Below are 27957 nucleotides of genomic sequence, written 5' to 3'. Positions count from 1 at the left end.
TGGAACTGGGTAACAGGCAGAGGTTGGAACAGTTTGGTGGGTTCAGAAGAAGACAGGAAAATATGGGAAAGTTTGGAACTTCCTAGAGACTTGCTGAATGGCTTTAACAAAAATGCCAATGGTAATATGAACAATAAGGTCCAGGCTGAGGTTGTCTCAGATGGAGATGAGGAACTTGTTGGGAACTGGAGGAAAGATGACTCTTGTTATGTTTTAGTTAAGAGACTGGTGGCATTTTGCCCCTACCCTAGAGATCTGTGGAACTTCGAACTTAAGATAGACGATTTAGGATATCTGGCAGAAAAAATTTCTAAGCAGCAAAGCACGCAAGAGGTAACTTGGGTGCTGTTAAAGGCATTCAGTTTCAAAAGATAAACAGAGAATAAAAGTTTGGAAAATTTGTAGCCTGACAATGTGATAGAAAAGAAAATCCCATTTTCTGGAGAGAAAATCAAACTGGCTGCAGAAATTTGCATAAGTAACAAGGAGCTGAATGTTAATCATCAAGGCAATGGGGAAAATGTTTCCAGGGTATGTTGGAGACTTTTGCAGCAGCCCCTCCTTCAGAGGCCCAGAGGTTTAGGAGGAAAAAATGGATTTGTGGGTGATGCCCCAGGTCCCCATGCTGTGCACAGTCTTGGGACTTGGTGCCCTGTGTCCTAGCCACTCCAGCCATAACTGAAAGGGGCCAGGGGTACAGCTTGGGCTGCTGCTTCAGAGGGTGGAAGTCCCAAGCCTTGGAAGCTTCCATGTGGTGTTCAGCCTGTAGGTGCACAGAAGTCAAGAATTGAGGTTTGGGAACCTCTGCCTAGATTTCAGAAGATGTATGGAAATGCCTGGATGCCCAGGCAAAAGTTTGCTGCAGGCGGGGCCCTCATGGAGAAGCCCAGCTAGGGCAGTGCAAAAGGAAGATGTGGGGTTGGAGGCCCCACATGTAGTCCCCACTATGTTACTGCCTAGTGGAGCTGTGAGAAGAGGACCACCATTCTTCAGATCCCAGAATGGTAGATCCATGACAGCTTGCACTGTGTGCCTGGAGAAGCTGCAGAAACTCATCATCAGACCATGGAAGCAGCCAGGAGGGAGGCTGTATCCTGCAAAGCCACACTGGCAGAGCTTGTGTCCCTAATGGGACACCACCTAGCAGAGATGTGAGAAGAGGACCACCATCCTTCAGACCACAGAATGGTAGATCCACCAACAGCTTGCACTGTGTGCCTGGAAAAGCTGCAGACACTCAATGCCAGCCTGTGAAAACAGCCAGGAGGGGAGCTATACCCTGCAAAGCCACAGGGGTGGAGCTGCCTAAGACTATGGGAACCCACCTCTTGCATCTGCATGACGTGGATATGAGTCTTGGAGTCAAAGGAGATCATTTTGGAGCCTTAAGATTTGACTGCCCTGCTGGATTTCAGACTTGTTTTGGCCAATGTCTTCCATTTGGAATGGCTGTATTTATCCAATACCTGTACTCCATTGTATCTAGGATGTAACTAACATGCTTTTGATTTTACAGGTTCATAGGCAGAAGGGACTTGCCTTATCTCAGATGAGACTTTGGACTCTGGACTTTTGAGTTAATGCTGCAGTGAGTTAAGACTTTGGGGGACTGTTGGAAAGGAATGATTGGTTTTGAAATGTGAGGACATGAGATTTGGGAGAGGTCAGAGGTGTAATGATATGGTTTGGCTCTGTCACCACCCAAATCTAATCTTGAATTCCCATGTGTTGTGGGAGGGACCTGGTGGGAGGTAAGTGAAGCATGGGGACTTTCCTGTGCTGTTCTCATGATAGTGAGTAAGTCTCATGAGATCTGATGGTTATTATAAGGGGGAGTTTTCCTGCACATTGTCTTTTTGCTCTCTGCCATCCATGTAAGACATGATGTGCTCCTTCTTGCCTTCCGCCATGATTGTCAGGCTTCCCCAGCTATGTGCAACTGTAAGTCCAATTAAACTCTTTTCCCTGTATAAATTACCCAGTCTTGGGTATGTCTTTATTGGCAGCATGAAAATGGACTAATACAAGCAGTTACCTAAGAGACTAATATATGAAACTGGCAAAAGACACAACTACTCGGAAGATATTTTTCCAAGTCATGCAAAACCATCTCAAAGAATCTAAGCTATGATTTATATGCAATTATCAAATTAAATGACTAATATTCAGTAAGACCAGAGATTGTAAGTTATTTAATGTTATTGGTGCGAGAAGAAACTAGAATGAATATAATTTTCTCTCACCCCATGTAATAGAAAATGTTAGAGAATTAATGAGTATATTTTTTACTTAGGGTTTTTAAAAGCTTGGCTAAAGTCATAAGGCCACAAGACAGTTGATTAACGCAGATAATAATAATAAAAACAAGAACAATAATGTTTATTAAACACTTAATATATGCCACACACTGTACTTAGATTTTTTCATACATTATTTAATTTTTAAAAACAGCAACAATGTGAAGATACTATTATTATTCAATTCATATAGATGGGGAAACTGACTGCAAAGACATGAAGTAATTTGCCCAAGGTCACAGCTCGCAAGAGAAAGAGTGAGAAATTGAGTCCAGATCCTAGTGACTAGAGGCTGGTAACTACCACCCAGAAGAAGTTAAGTCAGAGGTCCCTATTCAATTTTCTTTTTTCTCCTGCCCTTCTTCATTACTACCAAAGACATACCCAGGGTTCTGCACGAGTACAGGAGGGCATATCTCCTCCTGTCACTTTGAAATAAAAACAATGGGAAAGTGGGTAAAGGAAATGGATTAAAACAAATTAAACATTAGCTGAGCAAAAGCCTCCTTCTTACACCAGGGCTCACACAGCTTTCTGCCCTACTTTGTCCTCACTATCCACCTGAATTTTTATAAAAGGGAAGTTTAAACAATTGTGACTATTTTTTTTCTGAGAAATTTAAGGACTAAAAGTGCACATCAAATATTCTGAGAGCCCTTAGTCTAAAAGTAAAAATTCCCATTCACTTTCTAGAAACAACCCAGCTTCCCTTCATCCCTATTAGCAGTTAATTGGTCAAGGGCCAAGGAGTAAAGTTCTTTGAGAGAACATTCCTGGCAACTATGCAACCTGACACACCTTACATGTAATACTGTAGATTTTCAAAGGCTTTTATGTGACTCACCTCTACCAAGACATCTGTGGAGTTATTTTCCACAATCACAGGGATTTCTGGTTTAGCTTAAAGGCAAATAAAACATAATTAGTGACACCAAATGTCATCCTACCTGGCCACTAGTGTGTGTATGTGTGTGTGTGTCTATAAGCATCTTCATTCATTAAATATTAATATTTATAAATTAATATTTATTAATATAATACTGCCAGGCCCACTGTGTACCTGGCAGTATGCTAGAGGCTTAGGAAACAAATGTGGACAAATAATATTCACTGTTCTTAAGAAATCTACAGTTTCATGGGAATACAGATAAACAAACTGGAAGTTATAATACACTGAGATAAGTGCAATGATTAAGGACATGTAGGATTTGAAGACAGCTTTTAAATAAATTTTCTAACCTAACCTTGGAGGATAGGAGGAGGCTTTTGGAAGATGTGATGTAGTTATCAGTGATGAGTCAAGTAAAATTGGGAATGTGGAAGACTGGTAGTGCAAGCAGAGGATGGGTGGTGGGGAGGGAGAGAAAAGAGCAATGTTCTACGTGTCCAAAGGCTTATGATATGGTTCGGCTGTGTCCTCACTCAAATCTCAACTTGAATTATATCTCCCAGAATTCCCATGTGTTGTGGAAGAGACCCAGCGAGAGGTAATTGAATCACGGGGGCTGGTCTTTCCCATGCTATTCTCATGATAGTGAATACGTTTCATGAGATCTGGTGGGTCTATCAGGGATTTCCGCCTTTGCTTCTCCCCATTTTTCTCTTCCCATTGCTGTGTAAGAAGTGCCTTTCACCATGCACCATGATTCTGAGGCCTCCCCAGCCATGTGGAACTGTAAGCCCAATTAAACTTCTTTTTCTTCCCAGTCTTGGGTATGTCTTTATCAGCAGTGTGAAAACAGACTAATACAGTAAATTAGTACCAGTACAGTCGAGTGTTGCTGAAAAGATACCCAAAAATGTGGATGCAACTTTGGAACTGGGTAACAGGCAGAGGATGAAACAGTTTGGAGGGCTCAGAAGAAGACAAGAAAATGTTGTAAAGTTTGGAACCTCCTGGAGATTTGTTGAATCACTTTGACAAAAATGCTGATGGTGATATGAACAATAAGGTTGAGTCTGAAGTGGTCTCAGATAGAGATGAGGAACTTGTTGGGAACTGGAGCAAAGGTGACTCTTGTTATCTTTTAGCAAAGAGACTGGCAGCATTTTGCCTATGCCCTAGAGATTTGTGGAACTTTGAACTTACGAGAGATGATTTAGGGTGTCTGGCAGGAGAAATTTCTAAGCAGCAAAGCATTCGAGAGGTGTATTGGGTGCTGTTAAAGGCACTCAGTTTTATAAGGGAAGCAGAGCATGAAAGTTTGGAAAATTTGCAGCCTGACTATGCAATAGAAAAGAGAAACCCATTTTCTAGGGAGAAATTCAAGCTGGCTGCAGAAATTTGCATAAGTAGGAAGAAGCCTAATGTTAATCTCCAAGACCATGGGGAAAATGTCTCCAGGCCATCTCAGAGACCTTCACAGCAGTCCCTCCCATCACAGTCCCAGAGGCCCAGGAGGAAAAAGTGGTTTCCTGGGCTGGGCCCAGGGTCCCCTTGCTGTGTGCAGCCTCGGGACTTGGTGCCCTGTGTCCCAGCCATTCCAGCTATGGCTGAAAGGGGCCAACGTGCAGCTTGGGCCATTGCTTCTAAAAGTGTGGAAGCCCCAAGCCTTGGCAGCTTCCACATGGTGTTGAGCCTGTGCGTGCAGAGAAGTCAAGAATTGAGGTTTGGGAACATCTGCCTAGATTTCAGAAGATTTATGGAAATGTCTGAATACCCAGCAAAAGTTTGCTGCAAGGGCAGGGCCCTCATGAAGAACCTCTGCTAGGGCAGTGCAGAAGGGAAATGTGGGGTTGGAGCTCCCACACAGAGTCCCTAATGGGGCACTGACTAGTGGAGCTGTGAGAAGAGGGCCACCATCCTCCAGACCCCAGAATGGTAGATCCACCAACAGATTGCGCTGTGCTCCTGAAAAAGTGGCAGACACTCAACACTAGCCTGTGAAAGTAGCCAGGAGGGATGCTGTACCCTGTAAAGCCACAGGGGTGGAACTGCCTAAGACCATGGGAACCTACCTCTTGCATCTGTGTGACCCAGATGCAAGACATAGAGTCAAAGGAGATCATTTTGGAACTTTAAGATTTGACTGCCCTTTTGGATTTTGGACTTGCATGGGGCCTGTAGCCCCTTTGTTTTGGCCAATTTCTCCCATTTAGAATGGTTGTATTTACTGAATGCTTATACCCCCATTATATCTAGAAAGTAACTAACTTGCGTCTGATTTTACAGGCTCATAGGCAGAAGGGACTTGCCTTGTCTCAGATGGGACTTTGGACTTGGACTTTTGGGTTAATGCTGAAATGGGTTGAGAATTTGGGGGACTGTTGGGAAGGCATGATTGATTTTGAAATGTCAGGACATGAGATTTGGGACAGGTCATGGGTGAAATTATATGGTTTGGCTGTGTCCCCACCCAAATCTCAACTTGAATTGTGTCTCCCAGAAGGGACCTGGTGGGAGGCAATTGAATCATGAGGGCTGGTCTTTACCATGCTATTCTCATGATAGTGAATAAGTCTCATGAGATCTAATGGGTTTATCAGGCATTTATGCTTTTGATTTTCCTCATTTTTCTGTTGCTGCTGCCATGTAAGAAGTGCCTTTCACCTCCTGCCATGATTCTGAGCCTCCCCAGCCATGTGGAACTGTAAGTCCAACTAAACCTCTTTTTCTTCCCAGTTTTGGGTATGTCTTTATCAGCAGCATGAAAATGGACTAATGCAGCTTAGAAATAAAGTCTCATTATAAAGGTCCCTGAAGTGGAGCAGAGAAACACTTGATTCTTGTTTGGTTGCTTGGCACTAGGAAATATCAGGGAATATTTCAGTGATTTTGTTGTTTTACTAGATTTTAAGTGCCTCTGAGCCAGTATTTTATCAATTTCTTCATCTCCAGCACTTAACTGTGCCCAGCACAAACTAGACATTAAGTACATTGTGTTGAACAGAAGTGGCTTCAAGTAAATTCTTGAGCACAGCAAACACAGCCTTCTATGACTCAGTGGAAAGAATGCTAAACTTCCAGTCACAGATGCTGTCAGTGCCTGCTACAGCCACTAGCCATTTACCTTGGCATACTGAAGATCTCTTACTGGGATAACTCTTTGATGACTAGATGACTCTTTGCATAATGATTTATTGAGATTATGGGAGTACACTTAGTCCACAAGTAGTAAAAACTGGGAGTCCCAGAGAGTTAATAGTGATAACAGATGGAGAGATGGTAGATGAATACCCCAGCTTTCTTGCCCTTCATGTGGGATAACTCTGATGTGTGTTCTATGCTGTCTCCCAGTAAGATGAGCTCTAAACCTATGGTGCTAACTGATATAATCTTGTACATTTTCTTATCTTCCTTCCCTTCCCTGACTCACTTTCTCACTCCTTTTCTGATGTTTCCCAGGATAGCCTTTCAAATAAATTAACCCCAATCCTTATCTCGATGTTTTATTTCAGGGGAACCCAAAACCAAGATACAACCTGAAACACTAATGGATGGAGAGGTATCTCTTACCTCCTGTTAACAAATACCAGCAGAATAAAAGCCCTGAAAGAAAGAACGACTACTAAAAATTGCAGAGGTGACAGGGTGAGACAGATTTTATTTGAGGCTGAGGACAATCAGATTTGGAATTTAGGAGTGGAACAGAACCCTGTGATGGGCAGGTGACTCCCTGCCAAGGAAAGGAAAACCAAAGGAGACCAGTGAAGGAGATGCAGGAAGTGGCAAAATTGCTGGAGTAGCCCCTCTTGTCCCTGGTCTGTTAAACAATGAAGAGTTGAGCAATGGGCATTGTTTGGGAAGAAGAAATATGCTGGATTTAAGGCATGTGGAATAGATCTAATATATATTTGGGTATTGATTTCAAGATTTTCATGGGTGTTTTGGGGAGACTTATTCTATATCAGGAATCACCAAGGGATGTAAAGTAGGTTCTTATATGTGGTCAGGGCCACAATATATACTTGGGTAACACCTCAAAATAGGTTAAGGACTGGATGAGACTCCACCCAAACACAACCCCCCCAGCCAATTTACTAAATGCAAAAACCCAGAAGCATGAAAAATCTAATTTTCTGAACAAGCAGGCAGGTTTTCATATTTTTAAGCATCCACCAAAAGGACTTCAAAGAAGAAACAAGAGAAATGTAGAGACAAAGAGCTGTAGAATCCAATAGGGTGATAAAAATGAGAAATAAAAGGGTGAAAAACATTTAAGATCAAGATAGAGGTATTTTAATGCAGCAAAGAGATACAGGACACAGCATAAATGTTGACAAGGCAATTAGATCAAGTTATGATGCGAAAAGTCTTGATCAATAGGGGACACAGCTTGCCTAGATTAAAATTGATATTTCTTTCCACATTGAGGATGGCTGCCTTCATTGGTTTGACAATAGACCAGATGAAGCAGTTTCATGTTTGCACTAAGACAGTCACAGCCTGGTAAATAAACAAATGGTGATAGCAAAAGAGATGAACAGCTTGTTTCCAACTCTTCACAGGACACTATTTAGGCTCCGTAAGGAACCTGATCATCAGGGATGATTATTGCCTAGTCCATCCCTGAGGAGAGATGAAGAGAAAGAGAAGAGGGAGGATGCAGAGGGAAGGGGAGGACAGAGGAGGGAAGGGGGAGGCAATTTTGTGTTTTCTTCAAAATACTAAATTGTATGACTGCCAATAATAAGGCAATACAATTCCAAATAATTTTTTTTGCTTGCTCTGCCCTTTAGAGAATTGAGGAACAATCTAGCAGCCTGTGTCCATAGGTTTGTGAAGTTATTTTCTCTTTGTTTATCTCATTTTCAAAAATAATTAATTGTCTATCCACCTCACTGCTATTCTCTTTGCCTTCTTTAAAATTGATTTTCTAAAAAACACAGATCTTTGTCACAAAAAATGAAAAAAACATCCAAAGGCAGAGGCTTCCCTTCATTAATGGTGTTTATTAATTAGTGGTACTTCCTTGTACCACTGGGGAAAATAGAATTTCAACCTTTCCTCCTTAAATTGGCACCCTGCAGATAGTCTGCATTTTGAGTGAGGCCACAGTGGATTTCACAGCTCAGCTCCACACTCCTGAGAGTGCAGGTTCAGAGGGCCTTTCCTAAAGGCTCCTTTGCTGGAAGGGCTGGACCTGGATGGTCTCACCCCAGCTGGGCCTTGGCAGGATAGCAGGGGAGGAGGAACTTCTGCAGTTTCTCTGGGGCTATATTTATCACCTTCCTTTTCTCACTGACTTTACTCCACCTTGCTCAAGCAAGCAACTAAGATAATTAGACAACCAAGCAATTAGACTTTGGCAGTTACAATTAAAGAGATTTCCAGTATTCTGAGAAATATTAGCATTGTAAATAAGATAGTGGTCACTAGGAAATTGATCTGTCTGTTATGGTTTGAATGTCCACTCCAAAATTCATATTGAAACTTAATCTCCAGTGTGGCAGTATTGAGAACTGGGGCCTTTCAGAGGTGATTGAATCATGAGGTCTCTGCCCTTATGAATAAGATTAATCCACTCATGGATTAATGGCTTACTGGAGTCATGAGTTATAATGGGAGGGAAACTGGTGGCCTTATAAGAAGAGGAAGAGAGACCTGAGTTAGCACATTAGCAAACTCTGTCCCCTCGCCATGTGATACCGTGTGCCACCTTGGGATTCTTCAGAGAGTCCCCATCAGCAAGAAGGCTCTTACCAGATGCATCCCCTCGACCTTGGACTTAGCCTCCATAACTGTAAGTAATAAATTCCTTTTCTTTACAAATTACTCAGTTTCAGGTATTTCATTGTAAGCAACAGAAAACTGACCAATACAGAAAATTATTGATTTCTGTATGATTTTATTCTGTTAACGGAATCATCATTCTTTAGCATCCTACCCTCATCCCCCTGCCCAACAAGAATGACAAGTATCCAGGGAAACAGACTCCAGCACTGTTACCCACATGTGGCTGCTCTGCAGCATAATAGGGTGCTTCCTCTTCAAGAAAGAGCAGGGCAGGAGACAGGAGGATGCCAGTGAGTCTGTAGAACAAAAGCCCTTACCAAAAACCTTGACTGTGGTGGAGCTCCTCAAGATTTTGTTAGGACCGACTCTAATGTGGCAAGAGAACTTCCGCCCATCATCGAAGATTTGGACTGGAGAGAGGTGGAGTCTGTAGTCTGTACCAAGCTTGATTCTATCTTTAAGTAATGTGGAATTGCTGATGAGGTGATTTTGGGAGATAAGTGTTTCCTGAGTTCCATTATCCTCCTGGTGAGAAAAATTGTTACCAGTTATTGAGTCCTCAACTGTGCCAGCTCTGAACTAGGCATTCGACAAGCACTGATTCATTTATTTTTTGTAAAGTAGAGAGGAAGAATGAAGGATTGAAATTAGAAGACATTCAGTATATTACTAGAGAAAGTATGATACACTTGACTTTCAGTTAAAAAACTATTGTTACCCTCTCCTAACAAATGGAAACATTCTGTTCTTCTGACTAGAACTTCTCCTTCATAATCTTCTATGAACTGTATACCTGGAGCAGGATTTGGGGTTTGGAATGGGCAGGACTAATGGCAGATTTTAATTTTCATTTAAGAAGTTCTGACATCTTACTGCTAAGATGAGAAGACTGTATCAGTGTGAAGATTTCATAAAATCTTCATTTAAACTGGATGATTACAGCTATCCCTAAATTCCTTTAGAAAATGACTCTTTTCAGCTCCTCCCCAAGCTTGGACTAGGATCAGGTAAAGTGGCATTCTCAAAGTCTTGCAAGTGAAATGTTGACACCCAACAGTGAGTACCTCCTTAAATTTTGTGCCCTGGGCAGCTCCTTGCCTCCTTTCACAGCCTTGTTCTGGTCCTAACCTTATTCCCTTTCTTCTGTGTTTGTGTTAGCTTCAAAGAGGATGCATGAAGAGTAGCCTGAAAATGTTACTCTGAATTTTGGAGATCAGAGTATATTTGAGGTACTTGGTTCTTCTATCCCATATCCTTTCTTCGGTCTGTGATGAAAAGCCCTATTATTCTCTCTGTGCCTGGAATTTTTTTGGACAAACTCCCTGGGGTGTCACAGTGTTGGTTGATGTCAATAAAAGTGCTCACTAGGGGCCCAGTAAGGAGGGGATTCTTGATGGGCACAAGGGTAGAGGATGGGTTAGGTCTTCATATCCTGTTAGTATGACTCAACATTCTCAGTTGAGCTGCTTTTAAAACACTCTGATGCACAAGCTTGTCTTCTAGAGATTCTAATTCAGTCTGTCTGGGATAAGGCCATGGCTAGGACAATTGTTTTTAAGGTACTCAGGAGATCCAGGGCTGACATCTACTGGCCTAACTCTAAACAACAGATGAATCCTTGTGTACAGTCATCAGGGGAAATGGAGGGAAGTAAAATGGAGAAGGGTAAACAGGAGTGCATTCAATGGGGGAAGTGTTACAAAATAATGATAAGATCTATGAATTGGAATATCTAGTTTTAAAAATGAGACAGATCAGGCTACAAGAAATGGAAACCACATTCAAGTATGGGCAGAAACAGAGGATGGACTAAGGTAGACTTCTTAAATAGTTTAAATAGAAAATTCCAGAATATACTTAGTAGAAACTCTTATGTAAGACACAGTTCTTTAGCTGAATCCGGCTAGGATTTGTGTCAGTCTTACATACAGATAGTATTGTGTTATTGCCTGCAAATAATCACACTCTGCTGAATTCTTTTTCCTGAAGCAATTTACATACCTTTATACCCTTAGAAAGAAGGACCCAAGAATCTGTGCCGCTGCTTTCCTAAAGAAGAAGAGCAAAAGAAGAAGGGAGAAAGACTGTATTACAGAGATAGGATCCCCCAGAGGAGCTCTAAGTATTGGGTGGGGACAGGAGAAGAAAGTGGAGAGCATGTCACTCAGCACTGGCAAGTCTGGAGGTCAATAATTAAGAAGGCAGGTACCCCCTGCAGATCTTTTGGCACAGGTACGTTTGGCAGCCTCTTGCTTTTTTGTGTGTCAGGATTTTAGAGTTGAAAATGCTCCTTGGTCATTTAGTATATGAATGCCATTTGGAACAGTTCCATCAACTGTCACTTTGTTGTGGGAAAAAGAGCAGTTACATGCTGAAGTTGGAGACTGGTGAGAAAAACTGCTTTTTTCTTTATTATATAGCAGATTGTGACTAGGTGGTTTAGTTGATAGAGAAAAAATACAAAACCTTCCAACTTATCCAAAGGTTGCTTTTTTCCCCTGGGCAGTTGACTTTTGCAGAAAGAAGGGTTTGTTCCTTCATTGCGAAAGATGGGATTCAGTTGCAAAGAATGCCCCGTAACCTACAAGATAAGGAGATCCTGAGACATTCTAGAGTCTTCAGTTATAAAGAGGGCAGTAGCAAGAACTTACATATGAGTGGCTGCCTTCACAGAGCAAATGGGAGGAGAGGTGAAAAAATTAGCACAGGCAAACAACGAAATGCCTAGGACTGGGAGAGGGAGAAATAATGATAGTATTATGTTATGACCATTATTAAACTTTCATAATCTTATTAGTCATAGTTTAAATTTATTCAGCACCTACTATATTCTAAGAATTCTGCAAAGTCCTTTCAAGTCTTATTTACTCCTTACAACTATGTAGAATAAATTGAGGTTAAAAATTTGATCAAAGATCACACAAAGTAAGAGGTATTTAAGTCACAGCATCAAAAAGCAAGGAGGCCCAGAACCGGGAACAAATAAGTCTCAGATACAATTTGTACTAATAAGAACCAAACTATAAAATAATAATAAATAAAAAACCCTTCTGAAGTATCTACAGTGAGAAATGTAATAGAAATTTTAGAAAGCTAGAACCTTTCATGTGAGTTGTAGATTACAGGGGTGAGGGCAATTTGTTGATTGTAAGGGGCCTTTGTATGACATATTGACCCACTTTTGGTGATAGGTGTTTAGAGCACACCTCAACTCCTACTTGATAATAATGCTCTTAACTAACCTAGTCTTCAGGAAACAGACTGATAGAGGCAAGAACCTGTATGTGACAGCCTTATTTCTACCAGTTTTTTCTTTTCCTGTTCTTCAAAGAAAAAAATTGTCCACTTTAAAAAATATTAATAAGTATTTCTAAAACTTTATGAATTCACACCTTGGTAGACTCCCACATTTTAATGGGAAATATAGATTTAATGAGGTAACATATATGATATACTTACTCTAGTCCTGACACTTAATAGATGTTCAATAATACAAGCTTATTATTATCTAGTCCAGCCTATGATCAACCTGCTATCTCATGAGTATTCACTATGTGCCTGGCTAAACTGAGGAATTATGGAAATTCATTGCTATGGTTTGAATGTTTTTGTCCCTTCCAAAACTCATGTTGAAACTTAATCCCCAATGGCATAGTGTTGGGAGGTGAAGCCTAATGGGAGATCCAAAGGGCTCTGCCCTCATAAATAGATTAATGCCACTCTACAAAGTGCTTGTAGTAGTGAGTTCTCTCTCTTCTGCTCTTCTGCCATGTGAGGACACAGTTTTTTTGTCCTCTCGGGAGAACATAGCGTTCAAGGTGCCATCTTGGAAGCACAGAGACCAGGCTCTAACTTGCTGGCACCTTGATTTTGGACTTCCCAGCCTCCAGAACTTGAGAGAATAAATTTTCTGTTTATAAATTTCTCAGTTTCAGATATTCTGTTACATGTAGCAGCACAAAATAGATTAAGACAGTTATAAAGCCATGAATAGCTTAATCTGCTCTCTTGCCAATGTCAACCCATAAGGGTTGGCCCTTGGGGGACACAATGGCCATGAACAACAAGTTGATTGGAAAATACTGTTCCTTAAACAATATAAATGTAGCAAGGTCTCAAAAACACACAAGCAACAGTCTGCCTTTATTTACAAATTTGATGTTTTGCTCACCATGGATTTTCCCTAACTTCTGATTTTTAAAAATTTTGTATTAAAATATTTATCTTTATCACTAATTTTTTTGTGCTGCCTTAAATTTTGCTTCCAAGGTTAATGGCCTTCCTTGCTTCACTCTAATCCCAGCCCTTAGGTCTCATAGCCAGTAAGTAGTGGAGATCCAGGTCTTGAAAACAGCAATTTCCCTCCAAATATCACACTGTTAATGACTTTGCTATATACAGTCTCACAAAAGTAGTAAAAGAAACAGTCTTAGCCTTTCCTACTTATAGTCTACTTAAGGGCTGGATTTGGTGGCTCATGCCTGTAATTCCAGCACTTTGGGAGGCCAAGGCTGGTGGATTTCTTGAGCCCAGGAGTTCAAGACCAGCCTGGGAAACATGGTGAAACCCTGTCTTTACTAAAAATACAAAAAAAAAAAAAAGTTAGCTGGGTATGGTGGCACATGCCTGTGGTCCCAGTTCCTTGGGAGGCTGAGGTGGGAGGATCACCTGAGCCTGGGGAGGCCAAGGCTGCAGTGAGCCAAGATTTTGTCACTGCACTCCGGCCTCGGCAGCAAAGTGAGACACTGCCTCAAAAAAAAAAAAAAAATCTAAAAATTCAGATTTTTAAATATAATTTTTAAATAGATTTTTTGCACTAAAAAATATACTTAAGGAGAAGAACAAACACGCACACACAAACAAATATGAAAATCAGGAGCCACAGAAAAGAAACAAATGCATAATTAAATTATGTATAGGAGCTTGATAAAATAATTAGCATGATAACTGCTGAAAGGGATCTTATTGAATCATGAAACTGCTGTTATATGTGCCTCAAATACTTGACAAATCCTAAAATAAGTCATTTAGGCTTTGTTTTTGAACTAGAATCAAAATTTTCAATTTAGAAGAGGAATCTTTGTACTACAGGTTGAGTACCCCTTATCTGAAATGCTTGGTATCAGAAATGTTTCAGGCTCAGATTGTTTTGGATTTTGGACTATTTACATTATGCCAGTTGAACATCTTAAATCTGAAAATCTGAAATCTGAAATGATCCATTGAACATTTCTTTTGAGCATCATGTGTGTGCTAAAAAGTTTCAGATTTTGGAGCATTTTGAATTTCAGGTTTTCAGACTTGGGATGATTTAGTGATGATATTTCATCTCTGAGCTATCCTGAGTTCCTTGAAACCAGCTCCATGTCAGAGCTGGCTGCATTGACCACAGCACATGGCAGGTGCTGAGTGTACAGAGCTCATTCAATAACTGCTGTTAACTGTATTGATTGCTACTCCTTTTTTCTCCAAACTGTTTCCTATCTTCACATTTCCTCCATTTATTCTCCATCCAGTCAGTGCTGTCAAAGCAAGCTGCTTGCGAAGCTCCCCACATCCATTTTCTAGAGCACCAGAACAATATATTTCTAACCATTGCTGTTGGTTATCAACACTTTGTAGTTTGGTTGGCACTTCATTTTTTTATTAAAGACAATTAGAATTAGCTGCCATCAGGTAAGAGGTTACAGTTTTGTTTTCTGAATAGTGAGGCATCCATAAGCATAACAAACATTGTCTATAGTACCACTTACCTTTTAACATAAATAGCACAGATATTAAATAAGAGCATGTTGAAGATATATTTATAGATAAAAATTTTAAGATAGATGAGAATCTATAGTTATGTGCTTTTGTCACTAATATTGAATTGTTTGAATTGGAAATATTCTTGTCCTCTTCATGATTTTAAAGAGAAAAATCGTGAATTTCTTTATTTTCACTGACTTTGGGAACAAATATTCCCTCTTATGCATTTTCCCGTCTGCACTACCAGTTTGTACTTAAAGGTCCCAGGGTCTTGGTGTAGTATATGTCTGTCTTTTGCTAGCCAACTATTTAATTATCCAGCTCAGATATAACCTTTTCTAAGAAGCTTTCCCAGGTTCATCTAGTCGGAATTGAACTATTTTCCCCATGCTGCCATTTTTAACATTTTTATTAAAGGTGTATGTCATGGTAGGAAATATGTCCAATATAGTTTTGTATCCCTGCAGGACTTAGTGCTCAAAACAGATTCATATATGTTTATTGGACTGAACTGAAATTCATGCTGTGGGAAACAAGGATGATAGTTTGCTATGAAAACAGAATATTAGAGTATATTTAGAAGCTTCCAGAATAAGCCTGCAGAATTTCCCTCATGACTATATGCTTATGTCCCAATGCATAAGATGGGAAAAAATACCACTTATCTTTCAGCTTCCAACTGCATCCCATCTAAATACACATATTCTAGGATTTCTTATATATTACTCCTCCATTCACATAGATTATTAGTTTCCATTAGAGAGTTAACCCTTTGTGTTTACTTAGTTACCCCTCATGCTGGATGAATGTTAGATACACTGTCCATTTGCACCTGATGCCCGTCTACCTCAGTGTATTCCCAGTCCTGCGATGTAACTTCCCAAAATGCAGAGTCTGTCCCATTAACACACTTAACACAGCCTTAGCATGAGATCAGGCACATGTAGCATAAGAGTTTATTTTATGAGACAGAATCCCAATTATAACCTTTCCTATGAGGGTCATAATTGAATTAATTAGCTTTTATAAAATTCCACAAACAGGAAGACATCACTTTTGTTTTTCAGTGACTTAGATAATTTTAGTTTGTAAATTGTTTCCAGGGTTTCATGAGTCACTTGGGGCAGAAGGCCTTTGAAACTTCCCAGAGTTCAGTATAGGAAGTTTCTGCTCTCCTGAGCTCACCTTCATCATTTCTATGTTGTAATCTCTTTCTAAAGAGATTATATAATGTTTGTAAGAACAATAGGCTTATCTTATGATTCTTATTCTTAGTTTAAGAAGAGATTAAAGACCAAAAATATGGATTGGCTGGAATATTTGTGTCCTTTGCAGACATGTAACAATTATGATACCAAGAGTTGTAGTTTATTCCCTAATATAAGTGTTGCCAGTGGCACCAGTTTGTTTTTGACTTTACCACACAAAAGAATTTGAGAGCAAGTTCAAAATGAAAAGAGGTAAGAGAGCTCACTGCAAAGCAAAAGTACACTCACCGCTGATCACAGTGGGCTACTCAAAGGTGAGATGATGCTGACTGACACTAGGGAAACTCCCTTTATGAGAGTCTCATATGATTATTCATGAAGGGGTGGGAAGGTGTGTTGCTATTAAGCATGTTCGGGGTGGTCCTCCCGATGTGCATGTGCTATTGTTGTACGTGCTGGTAGATACATGGCATGTCTCATTAACATCTTAAATCTCTACTCATGGGTGTGTTTTTTACTATTATGATGAGCATAGGTCAGCCCAAAGACACTAATCATGGGTTTCTACACTTGCATGAATGTGGGGATTTTTCCATTCTGTTCCTTTACTTCCTTGCTGTGGGATGTTCTAACCATGAGCCCAGGGTATGGTTTATGCACTGTCAGGCAGTTTGTTCCCTCCTCTTATTTAGGAAGTTTGTTCTCATTTAAGGGAGACTATAACCACCCTATGTAATCTACTTTATAAGGACATTAGATGGTTTAATAGACTGGCTGAATCCTACAGCCATCAATATTGTGGGGCATAGATGTAAATGAGAGGAGCAAATAGATTTTGACATTTTGAAAGGAAATGTACCATAGGATTTTAATCAGCACATTTGCCAACACCATGTTCCCTTTGAAGAAAGGTTTCTTTAGAAAGATTCTTCAAGTTGTTGGTATCATGGTGCATTCTTTAAAGTGGCAGCATGGCTTGAGGTTCTAGTGGATGTTTAAGATTCACCCTCTCACTGTGTGACCTTAGATGCACTCTCTGGCATTCATTTACTCTAAATGTCCTGGCAGAATCCAAAGGTAATGTCTATATGGCCTTCTTAGTTTCTTTAAAGGAAGCTACTTGATAAACGGTGACTCATCAGTTGTCAAGTCGTTGATACTTAATGAGCTGCCACTCATTAAACAATCAAACAGCATTAATTTAGTGTTCATTAATTTAATATGAGAACAATGAATAAGACTGTGGGGAAAGGGAACAAATAGAAATAAATTAATTCAAGTATTTATTAAGTATTTATGAGTACCTATGCTCTAAGACTCTATACTAGATGCTGGAGATTTTTGAAATGAGCAATACAAAAAAAAACACAAAAAACAAAAAACAAAACAAAACAAAAAACCTCTTACTCCAGGCAAGAAAAGGGGGCAGGGAAAAGGGGGACCCAGGTAGAGGGAACAGCTTGTGCCGTAACCCTGGATTCAGAGGGATGCCCTGCTCTTAGTCTCCTTGACCTACCTCCTACCCCACAGCCTGGAGGGACCTCCCTCCTACAAGCCGCCGACCCCAAAAGAGAAGCTGGAGGAGCAGGAGATGCCCTCCCAGCTCTTCACTCTGGGGGCCTCGGAGCACAGCCCACTCAAGACCCCCTACTTTGACGCTGGCGCCTCATGCACTGGGCAGGAAATGCCTCGATACCATGAGCTGCCCACCTTGGAAGAGTGGTCAGGACCCTTGCACCCTGGAGCCACAAGCCTGGGCTCCCCCATCCCGGTGCCTCCAGGGCCACCTGCTGTGGAAGACGTTTCCCTGGATCTAGAGGATGAGGAGGGGGAGGAGGAGGAAGAGTATCTGGACAAGATCAACCCCATCTATGATGCTCTGTCCTACAGCAGCCCCTCTGATTCCTACCAGGGCAAATGCTTTGTCATGTCCCGGGCCATGTACGTGTGAGCTGCCATGCGCCTGGTGTCTCACATCTCACCTGTTGATCCCTTAGCTTTCTTGCCAAGGATCTAGTGCCCCCTGACCTCTGGCCAGGCCACTGTCAGTTAACACACATGCGTCCCATTTGTGATTTCTACCTTGGTGGCTCCACTATGACCCCTAACCCACGAGCCCAGAGAAATTCACCGTGATAATGGAATCCTGGCAACCTTATCTCATGAGGCAGGAGGTGGGGAAGGTGCTTCTGCACAACCCTTGATCCCAAGGACTCCTCTCCCAGACTGTGACCTTAGACCATACCTCTCACCCCCCAATGCCTCGACTCCCCCAAAATCACAAAGAAGACCCTAGACCTATAATTTGTCTTCAGGTAGTAAATTCCCAATAGATCTGCCAGAGTGGGGACTAAGGGCTCCCTGCTGCTCAGACCTGAGCCCTCCAGGCAGCAGGGTCCCACTTACTCCCTCCCCACCCTGTTCCCCAAAGTTGGGAGAGAGGGGATTCCCCAACCCAAGGCAGGGTTTTCCCAGCACCCTCCTGTAAGCAGAAGTCTCAGGGTCCAGACCCTTCCCTGAGCCCCCACCCCAACCCCAATTCCTGCCTACCGAGCAAGGAGCCCCAGCCTAGGGTCAGACAGGGTGAGCCTCATACAGACTGTGCCTTGACGGCCCCAGCCTTGGGAGAAGAATTTACTGTTAACCTGGAAGACTACTGAATCATTTTACCCTTGCCCAGTGGAATAGGACCTAAACGTCCCCCTTCGGAGGAAAGTGGGTCATCTGGATTGGGGGTAGCGATTGATACTGTTTTGTAAACTACATTTCCTACAAAATATGAATTTATACTTTGGAAAAAAAAAGAAATGAGAGATACAACTTTTTGTTCAGGAGAAGCTCAGACTCACATAAAAGACACATACTGAAGGCTTTACATTTGCTTAGAAAAACAGATTACATACCCATGAGACAAGATAAGAACACTACAGTAAAAATATCTACAGTAAGGCTTTATTAAACCAGTTGCCATTGTTAATGAATTTGTGATAACTGAGATAGGAACTTTCTGCTCTGTTCGTGGAAAATATTAAGCAAGCTATGCATTTCATTACTAAAATGTTTAGTATAGTACATTTCTGTCCTCCTGAAATTATCTCACTTAACCTTTTTCTCAGAACTATGTTGCATCATGTTTATTAAGAACAATGGACTTATTCTCATCCTAATGATAGGCCTACTGTCCAGGAAGGCTTACTTTTTGGAAAGCAAATCCTATAAAAGGGCAGACGAGTTTTGTGACAGATGACAAAGAGACACTGTAGGTTTTACAACCATTTGGGAAAGTTATTTTAAAATATAATTCTTTTTATTATTTACTATCTGAAAAATACCTACACAGTGAAAAATTATCAGTAGGTTGTATTTAAAGTTCTTCGTACAAGTCAATTATTTTGGGTTTGGCACAAACCCAAGGAAATGTTTTTATATATAGGGTCTAGTTTCCAAGACTGTCCACAAAAATCTAGGTAGCTTGTAATATGAATAATCAGCCATCTGAATCACAGTATTTTCCAAATTGTGCCAGCTGTTACATTCATGAGAATCTGTGAGTTTCATAAGAATTTTTAAATCCTTTGTTTTCATTTTGACAAAAATATAAAAATTAACATACAGTAATCATATTCTGTATCATCTAAATGAATGCCCTATTATGTGATTCTTGAAATCATGTTTATGATCACCTCTATAATTGTGTTTGTCTCTTTGTTGTCATTTGTTTTTAACAGTTTTAGGGGTTTACTGCATACACTGGTTAGTAGCTAGCTGCCATTTGGTTGACTAACATTAAAGTTATAATGACACAATTCTTTCATATTTATTATTATCCTCATGTTGATTTTGTTTACGTGTTATGAGAAAAAGCTCAATTTTAGTTTTTAAGATTAAATTCAGATTTTAAAAATAAACTGATGCATTAGGCAGAATAAGGTAGACTAATGATAAAATAACAAAGGCAGACAAAGTAGATAACTGATGCAGTTATGTTAAGGGACAGGCCAAATTAAATCATAAATCTGATTAGATAAAGATCTGTATAGATGAACACTGCAGTATTTCAAGGAGAGAAAAGTAGTGGGAGAATTTAGTCATCACAGGACATGTTAAGCATGTTAAGCAACTTAATAGTTGGCCCACCATAACTGCCAAAGTGAATCCTCAGTGAAATTTTTTAAATTTATAATTAGAGTTATATTTTACAGTGTCTTAGCAAAATAATAGACCAGTACTTATTTTTGCTCTACACATCAAAATAATAGACCACTATTTATTTTTGCTCTACACATCATTTTTAAAATTGGAAAATTTTTCATAAAAATACAGATTTCTGGCTTTTGTTTGTTTGTTTTTTGTTTTTTAATGAGAAGGCATGGCAACTATAGGCCTGCAGCCCCCTGTGGCATTAATAGAGCTGGGCAGTGACTGTTTCTTATACAAGGCCTGCTTGTCTCATATACATTTGCTGCTTATATTTCACAAGCATTAGAGTCTGTGCTTCCCTATCTAACCCAATGTTGGATATTTCCCAGGATGTAGTAATAAGTGTTTTTGGAGAAAGGAGTCTGTAGCTCTGTATATGTTGTTTGTGAAACAAGTATCTGTGAGTAGGGGCTTCTGCTGAATATGGCTCCTTTCTAGGGCACTATCACACTTTGTTCTTTCTGTAATCATGGTTTGGTATATAGATAGAAGTAAAAATCAATCTTTAGAAGCAAATTTATAAATTAATTCACTGCATTCATAGACTCAGAGGCTTGCCTGTGAGAAGGAATCTGAGTGACCTCTCCTTCCTTCCCTACCCCTCTTCCCACCACTGGCATAATGCCTGCCTGTTATTTGTATGCTTCCTTCCCTATATTACTGCTTATTCATTTTACTTCATTAATGTTTAAAGACCATTGTGGTTATTCACTGAAAAGGGCAACACTTACCACCGACCATGCATAGGTGAACTCAGATGAAATTTCTGAGGAGCTATTTTGAAAGCATGGTATTTCCAGAGTCTGATTTATCTCTATTTCTATCATATGGTTGCTTTTCCATTCATCTGGTGTAACTGTAACAAAACATAAGGTAGAAAATATGTGAATCTCTGATTGGTTTGTAAAGTGCTTTTCATCAAAGAGACAAAAACAGTTTTAGTATAGGGATTCATCTGTCCTCAGGGTACACCTATGAAGCAGAGAGGCAAACTCCCACGATAGCCCTCATTGTATAAGTGGCTAAATGGAGTCACTGAGGAGCACAGAATTGTTGCTAAACACTGAAAAATTACAAGGAAATGACCCCAACAGAATCAAACTCATCATTTGGCATGTTCTGCTTTGGCCCCAAATTGGTGCTTTAATCTTCAGGTTCCATTTCCTTGATCAGATAGAATACAAAACTTCATAACCTAGCCTTAACTGTCTTTTTATTTTGTTGGACTTTATTTTTTGGAGTAGTTTTAGGTTCACAGCAAAATTGAGCAGAAAGTACAAAGTTCCCAGTATATCTACTACCTCTACCCACCCACAGCCTCCCCCACTGTGGACATCCTGTTCCATAGCGGTACATTTGTTACAATTAACGAACCCACACTGGCACTTCATTATCACCCAAAGTTCATAGTTTACATTAGGGTTTACTCTTAATTTTGCACATTCTATGGGTTTGGACAAATGTATAATGACATGTATCCACAGTTATAGTATCATACATAATAGTTTTCCTGCCCTAAAATTCTGTTCTTTTTACAGTCTTCATATGTAACAGTCTTCCCAGAGTTTATAAACATTCCTCCCACAAAGGAATGACACAAACATATATAAGGAAACTTTGAGGAAGCAGTGTTAATTATTTTCATTTTTAAGGTAATAGAAGATAAATATCCATTTTGTAGTCTCTCCTATTGGGAAAGTTTTATATACATACATATAAATTTGTGACTAAACTATAGCATCAAAAGAAGTTTACAAATAAAGGCAACTCTACCATCCAAATATCCTAAAAATCTTATATTCTTTTTTCTATATTCAAATCTTGTTTGCATACATGCATGTATTCTCATAGTCTGCAATCCTGTTTACCAATGAATGTTATATATGTTGTTACTTTAGAATGTTTTGTGTGATTCTTGAACTACAGGTGATTTAAATTTATGGGGGCTTCATGTCATTTTATCATATATACTAATCATCATTCATTTAGTCATTTCCAATTATTGAATCATTATGCTCTTTCAGTTTGGACTTTTTATTTTAAACCATTACATGCTATATAGCAAGGATCATCCTCATGCTAATAGCTTTCTTCTGACCATTCAGCTACTTAAGATAAATTCTCTGAGGTATAATTAATGGATCATTGAGTATGAACATTCTTATTGCTACTAACATTGTGTGTGTGTGTATATATATATATGTTATAAAACAGTATAACTTTTATACAGTATTAGTCCATCAAAATAAAAAGGCAAAGGCTAGGTTATGAAGTTTTATAGTCTTTCTGATCAAGGAAAAGGAAACTGAAGATTAAAGCACCAATTTAGGGCTAAAAATTATATATATAAATATATATATAAATATATGCTATATAACAGTATACATTTTAATGGCATATTTCTGTTTATAAATTTTATATCTAGCCTTTAGATCTTTGTTATATTTTAATCTCCTATCAATATCATCTATCTTCTTTCCCGATAACTCTTTCCTCCTCCTTTTCCTAATTAAAACCAGATCTTCCCATTAGGGTACATCTTCCCCACAGCATTTCCAAATAGTGGTTATATATTTTCTTGCACTCTAATTCCTCAAGTTCTGGAGGTGGGATCAGTGCTTTCCTTGCTCTCCACTGCTGTTTCCAAATAGTACTCCAAGCCCATAATTGAAAAAAAAGACCCCTGTCCCTTAAGGAGAAAAAAAATCACTTAGCTATCACAGCACTTCCAAATGGAGTTGTTTCTATACCATCTCTACTATCATAATTTTTTGCCATATTTGCATAAGACCATTACTACTATCTAATTTTATTCTTAAATTATTGTAATTGTTTTACTTATATATATTTATTTAAAATATACTGAATATCTCTGAAGTCCATGCAATCCAAATATGTTAGTTATATTTTAATGAACATCAGTCAAATACATAAGTATTACATTTTTGTAAATTTTGTCCAGAATCTGGGAAGCTGGCAGTATAAGTGGCATTACTTTTCGAATATACCTGAAACCCTCTATAAAAACAAAGAAGATAAATAGGGTAACAAAACTAAAAATACATAGATCATATCTACACGAACACTAAATAACAACACATCCCTCTTAATTGGTGGGGAAAAATCTACTAAACCACTGTGTTATCAGCAACTGTGCAGAAACAGAGGAAGATCAACTGGGCTTCTGATGTATCTTAGAACTAGAGAACCCATACCACCTCCCTCTGCCTAGTAACAGGTAATCACTGGAAAGACAGGTAGATTAATCCAAGAATAGTAGCTGAAATGGAGAAGAGAGTTTGCGGGCACCAAATCACCAGTGTCTTCAAGAAAAATAAGAAAAAGGTTGTCAGTGCTGGAGCAGAAAGGACTTCTCAGGACACATGCCATGGGGAGAAAAAACTGCTGGACATAGAATCCAATAAGACAGGACAGGTCCAATAAGAGAAATCAAATAGGCAATTTAGGTAAAAGTGAGGGATAGAAGCAAAGGAAATACACTCAGAAAGTACAATGGTAAATTACTTATCTTGAAAATAACAGAAGAGGTGGCTTTAGGGATACTGAACACTCTAGAAAAGCTAGGCTGGCCCACTCCTCTGTGATAAGAATGCATTTAACTTAAGCATGAGTGATAGAAAGGGAATGAGATAGAATAACCTATAAAGATACCAGAAGCAAAAAAAGAATAGAGAACAAAATAACATTCCTACAACAATGAGAGCATATTATCAAGACACGACAACAAAGTAAATAAAAACTATAGCCAAATTATTCAAAATGAGCTAAAAGAAATAAAATGATGAAATTGTGCACAATTTTGGAAAGTTCCCAATGAGTCCAGTGGAAGAAAAAAGCTTACAAAACATAGGTAACGAAATTCGAGAAAGGGTTAGAAATAATAAATTTTTAAAAATCACTCCAGAAACTAAGACAAAATTAGAATGAAACCAGAAACACAGAAACACAAAAGTTAATTCATTAAAGTTCATTTTCAAAATAGAATGAGGGAAATTTTGAAATAAATAAAGCAATATGTAATTATAAAAAAAGAAAAAAGTTGATAAAAGAGATTCAAAGGAAATGATATGCAAAGAAGATAAAAATATATGTACAATAAAAGACATTAAAGAAAAAAGATGAAAGCAATGGAACAGAACAAATATTAAAAACTATAATTCAAGAAAAATATAATAAAATTAAAAATGACTAGAAACTGCACATTAAACGATTATACTGCAAAATAGGAAAATAGACCCAGAATGGACAACTTTAAGCATGTTCATATAAAAGTATTGAGCAAAGTCAAATATGGGGAAAGAAAATCTGATTGTTATTAGCTTTTTGATAGCAGTCCTCTGCCAGAAAACAATAGAGTAACATAGTTAATATACTCAGGGAAAGAAAATGTGAGCCAAAGATTTTATATTCTTTTTTAATAAAGTCTTTTTTAATAAAGACTACAGAAAGATGTTAGAGTTACACAAGAACTCAGAGAATATTGCTGCTATGAGCCTTTCCTGAGGATTCTCCAATATAATACATTTCAGACTGGAGATGCATTTACATAAAGGTTAGTTGTAAATGTTGATTATCTATTTACCTTTAGCACTAAGAATATATAATTGTTATAACAAAGGGAATAGTGATAAATATATGTTTTTAAATAAAGATACAATATAAATATCAAAATATGGGGTGTAGGAATGAGATACTTCTGGTTATGGGGACATGAGGAGGTCAGTAAAAACAGACAAGTACAAAACTGGGGAAATGTGTTTAAAAAAACAACAATTTTAGGGCCGTGGAAATTGACTAAAGGTAATCATTAAATTGCAAAGCATTTCTTATTGAAAAATCACTAGAGCTTTAGTAATAACAGCAGGAGACTTCAATCTTTTTGCCTCAGCTCCATCCATTCCCTTCTCCAACCTGGTCATTAAGAAATGTAGTTTCAGCCACATGGAGCTGGTTGCAAAAAGCAGCAGCTTTTTTTCCACAATGGGCAGACTTAAATTAGGTCTAGGGATAGAAACCTTTCACCTTTTAACCATAAACTTCGTAGGTGCCAAAAACCTGAAGCTTGGTTAGTTTGGGTTTGTATTCCCATTTGGAGTGAGTGGCTGCTATGATTTGAATGCTTCTCCCCTCTGAAATGCATGTTGAAATTTGGTTGCCATTGTGGCAGTATTAGAAGGTGGAACCTTTGGGAGGTGATAGGACAGAGCTCTCATGAGTGGCATTAATGCCATTATAAAAGGGCGAGTTGATTCCCCTTTTGTCTCTTGCCCTTCTGCCTTCCACCATGTGAGGACATGGCATTTCTCCCCTCCAGAGGATTTAGCAAGCAGGCCCTCACCAGATGTCAATGGCTTGATCTTGGACATTCTCAACCTCCAGAACTGTGAGAAGATAAATGTCTATCCTTTCTAAAGTATCAGTCTGTGGTATTCTGTTAGAGCAGCACAAAACAAAGACAGTGCTAGACCAGAAAGACCTTTAACATGGAGATCCTGGAAACTAGAGTCATGGAATGGCTAAGATAAGGACTTCACAGATTATACCCTGACTAGGAAACTACACACTGAGTCAGGGAGACCCGAAAGAGCCTAGCAAAATGTAAAAGCCCAGGAAGTCTGGATAACTGGCTGCAACTTTGAATGCACTCCCTGATTGACACACAAATCTATGCATAAAGAGTGGAAGCCTAATGGATTTAAGTATTTGAGCATAACTTTTGCCAAAATCATGGCTGGACCAATAAAGTGGCTTTGCCAATGCAGGGGCAACTTCTTGCAAGCCAAATTAAAAAATAACTATTAGTATAAAAATCTGAGAAGAGAGATCAATGGCCTTGCATTGCAAAGGAGACATTCAATTTAAGCACAGGTAAGTTACTAAAATGAAACAAAATGAACCAAAATAAGACATAATATAGAGTTGCAACATATATATATATATTCTATAGTCTGTCTATAAATATATATATATTTTTTAATGTCCAGTTTTCAACAAAAAATTATGAGACATGGAGGAAACAGGAATGTGTGACCCATAATCAGGAAAAAAAGTAATTGCAGCTGAATCTGGGTGGACCCAGGTGTTGAATTTAAGAGACTTCAAAGAAGTTGTTATTAGTCTATTCAAAGTATTAAAGCAAAATATGACAATGACTCAATAAATAGGAAATGTTAGTAGAGAAATAGAAAGCTATAAAATGAAGCAAATGTATATTTTAGAGTTGAAATGTCAGTAACAAAAATAAGAAATTTACTAGACGTTCTCAATAGCAAATTTGAGATGGCTGAAGAAAGAATTAGTGTATTTGAACATTGTTCAATATAAATTATCTAATCTTAAGGGAGAAAAAGGATTGAAAGAAATGAAAACAGCTTCAAAGCCATATAGGACAGTATCAAGTATGGTAACACACATGAAACAGGAGTAGTAGAAAAAGAAGTGAAAGAGTAAGGGGATGGATCAAATATTTGAAGAAAAAATGGCCAAAAACTTCACATATTTGATTATTTAAAAACTTTCTTAAAATGAATCTACACATCCAAGAACTTTAACAAAACCTGAATAGGACAAACACAAAGAGACACCCATAATCAAACTTCTGAAAGCCAAAAGACACATCATAATCAAACTTCTGGAAGCCAAAAAGAAAGACTAAATTATAAAAGTAGCAATTGAAAGGAGCAAAAACCAACCAACCAAACAAACAAAAACAAAAGCTCATCCCATTCAGCAGACTAATAATATAACTAGTGGCTCATTCTAATCAGAAATAATGGAGATCGAAAGATATATTCAAAATGCTAAAAGAAAGAGAAATAATCCACTCTGAATTCTACATCCATTGAAATTATCCTTTAAAATTAAAAATGAAAAAATCTGAAAGAATTCATTGCAAGTAGATTTGTCTTACACGAAATACTAAAGTCCTTCAGGCTGAAAAGAAATGACAACAAACAGTAACTCCAATTCATGGGATAAAATAAAGAGCACAAAAAATGGTAAATACGTGAGTAAATATGAAAAATTATATATGTAGTCTTTATATGTGAGTAAATAAAAACTATACATACATTTATTTTTCTTTTATTTTGTCTTAATTTCGTTAAAGAACATGAAATTCTTTAAATCAGGGGTTCTTAACTCCTGGGCCATGGACTGGTACTTGTCCGTGGCCTGTTAAGGAACGGGGCCACACAGTAGGAGGTGAGCAGTGTGTGAGTAAGAAAAGCTTCATCTGTATTTACGGCTACTCCCCATCACTTGCATTACCACCTGAGATCTGTGTCCTGCCAAATCAGTGGCTGCATTAGATTTTCATAGGAGTGCAAACTCTATTGTGAATTACGCATTTGAGGGATCTAGGTTGTGTGCTCCTTACGAGAATCTAATGCCTGATGATCTGTTGCTGTTTCCCGTCACCCCCATATGGGACCATCTAGTTGCAGGAAGACAAGCTCAGGGCTCCCACTGATTCTACATTACGGTGAGTTGTATAATTATTTCATTATATATTACAATGTAATAATAATACAAATAAAGTGCACAATAAATGTAATAGGCTTGAATCATCCCCAAACCATCCCCCTCCACCACAGTCTATGGAAAAGTTGTCTTCCATGCCGGTCCCTAGTGTCAAAAAGTTGGGTACTGCTGCTTTAAATCCTTAATTTAACACTTAACTGTTGAGTTTAATATATATATTATTATATATGTGTACTTTATAGTTTGATACAGATGCAGTATATTTAATAATACAGAGTGGTTTAGAGGAGATATGGTGGAGCAAGTTGCAAAAAAGAAAATAAGA

General features: G+C 38.7%; 1 protein-coding gene across 1 annotated transcript in view; it reads right to left on the bottom strand.

Annotated features, from left to right (window-relative positions):
* Positions 1 to 27957, bottom strand: part of CD96 (CD96 molecule) — a 105310-nt gene that overhangs the window by 63780 nt on the left and 13573 nt on the right. The window contains exons 4-7 of the mRNA XM_063806963.1: positions 20861 to 20985; positions 10975 to 11022; positions 9291 to 9498; positions 3142 to 3197 (exon numbers count right to left, since the gene is read on the bottom strand). Coding sequence (XP_063663033.1) covers positions 3142 to 3197; positions 9291 to 9498; positions 10975 to 11022; positions 20861 to 20985 — 437 coding nt within the window. The remainder of the gene's footprint in view (positions 1 to 3141; positions 3198 to 9290; positions 9499 to 10974; positions 11023 to 20860; positions 20986 to 27957) is intronic.

This window comes from Pan troglodytes, chromosome 2, assembly GCF_028858775.2.
Source record: "Pan troglodytes isolate AG18354 chromosome 2, NHGRI_mPanTro3-v2.0_pri, whole genome shotgun sequence".
Lineage (NCBI taxonomy): Eukaryota > Metazoa > Chordata > Mammalia > Primates > Hominidae > Pan > Pan troglodytes.
Note: the sequence above shows the minus strand (reverse complement) of the source record. Positions and strands in the feature narration are given on the sequence as shown.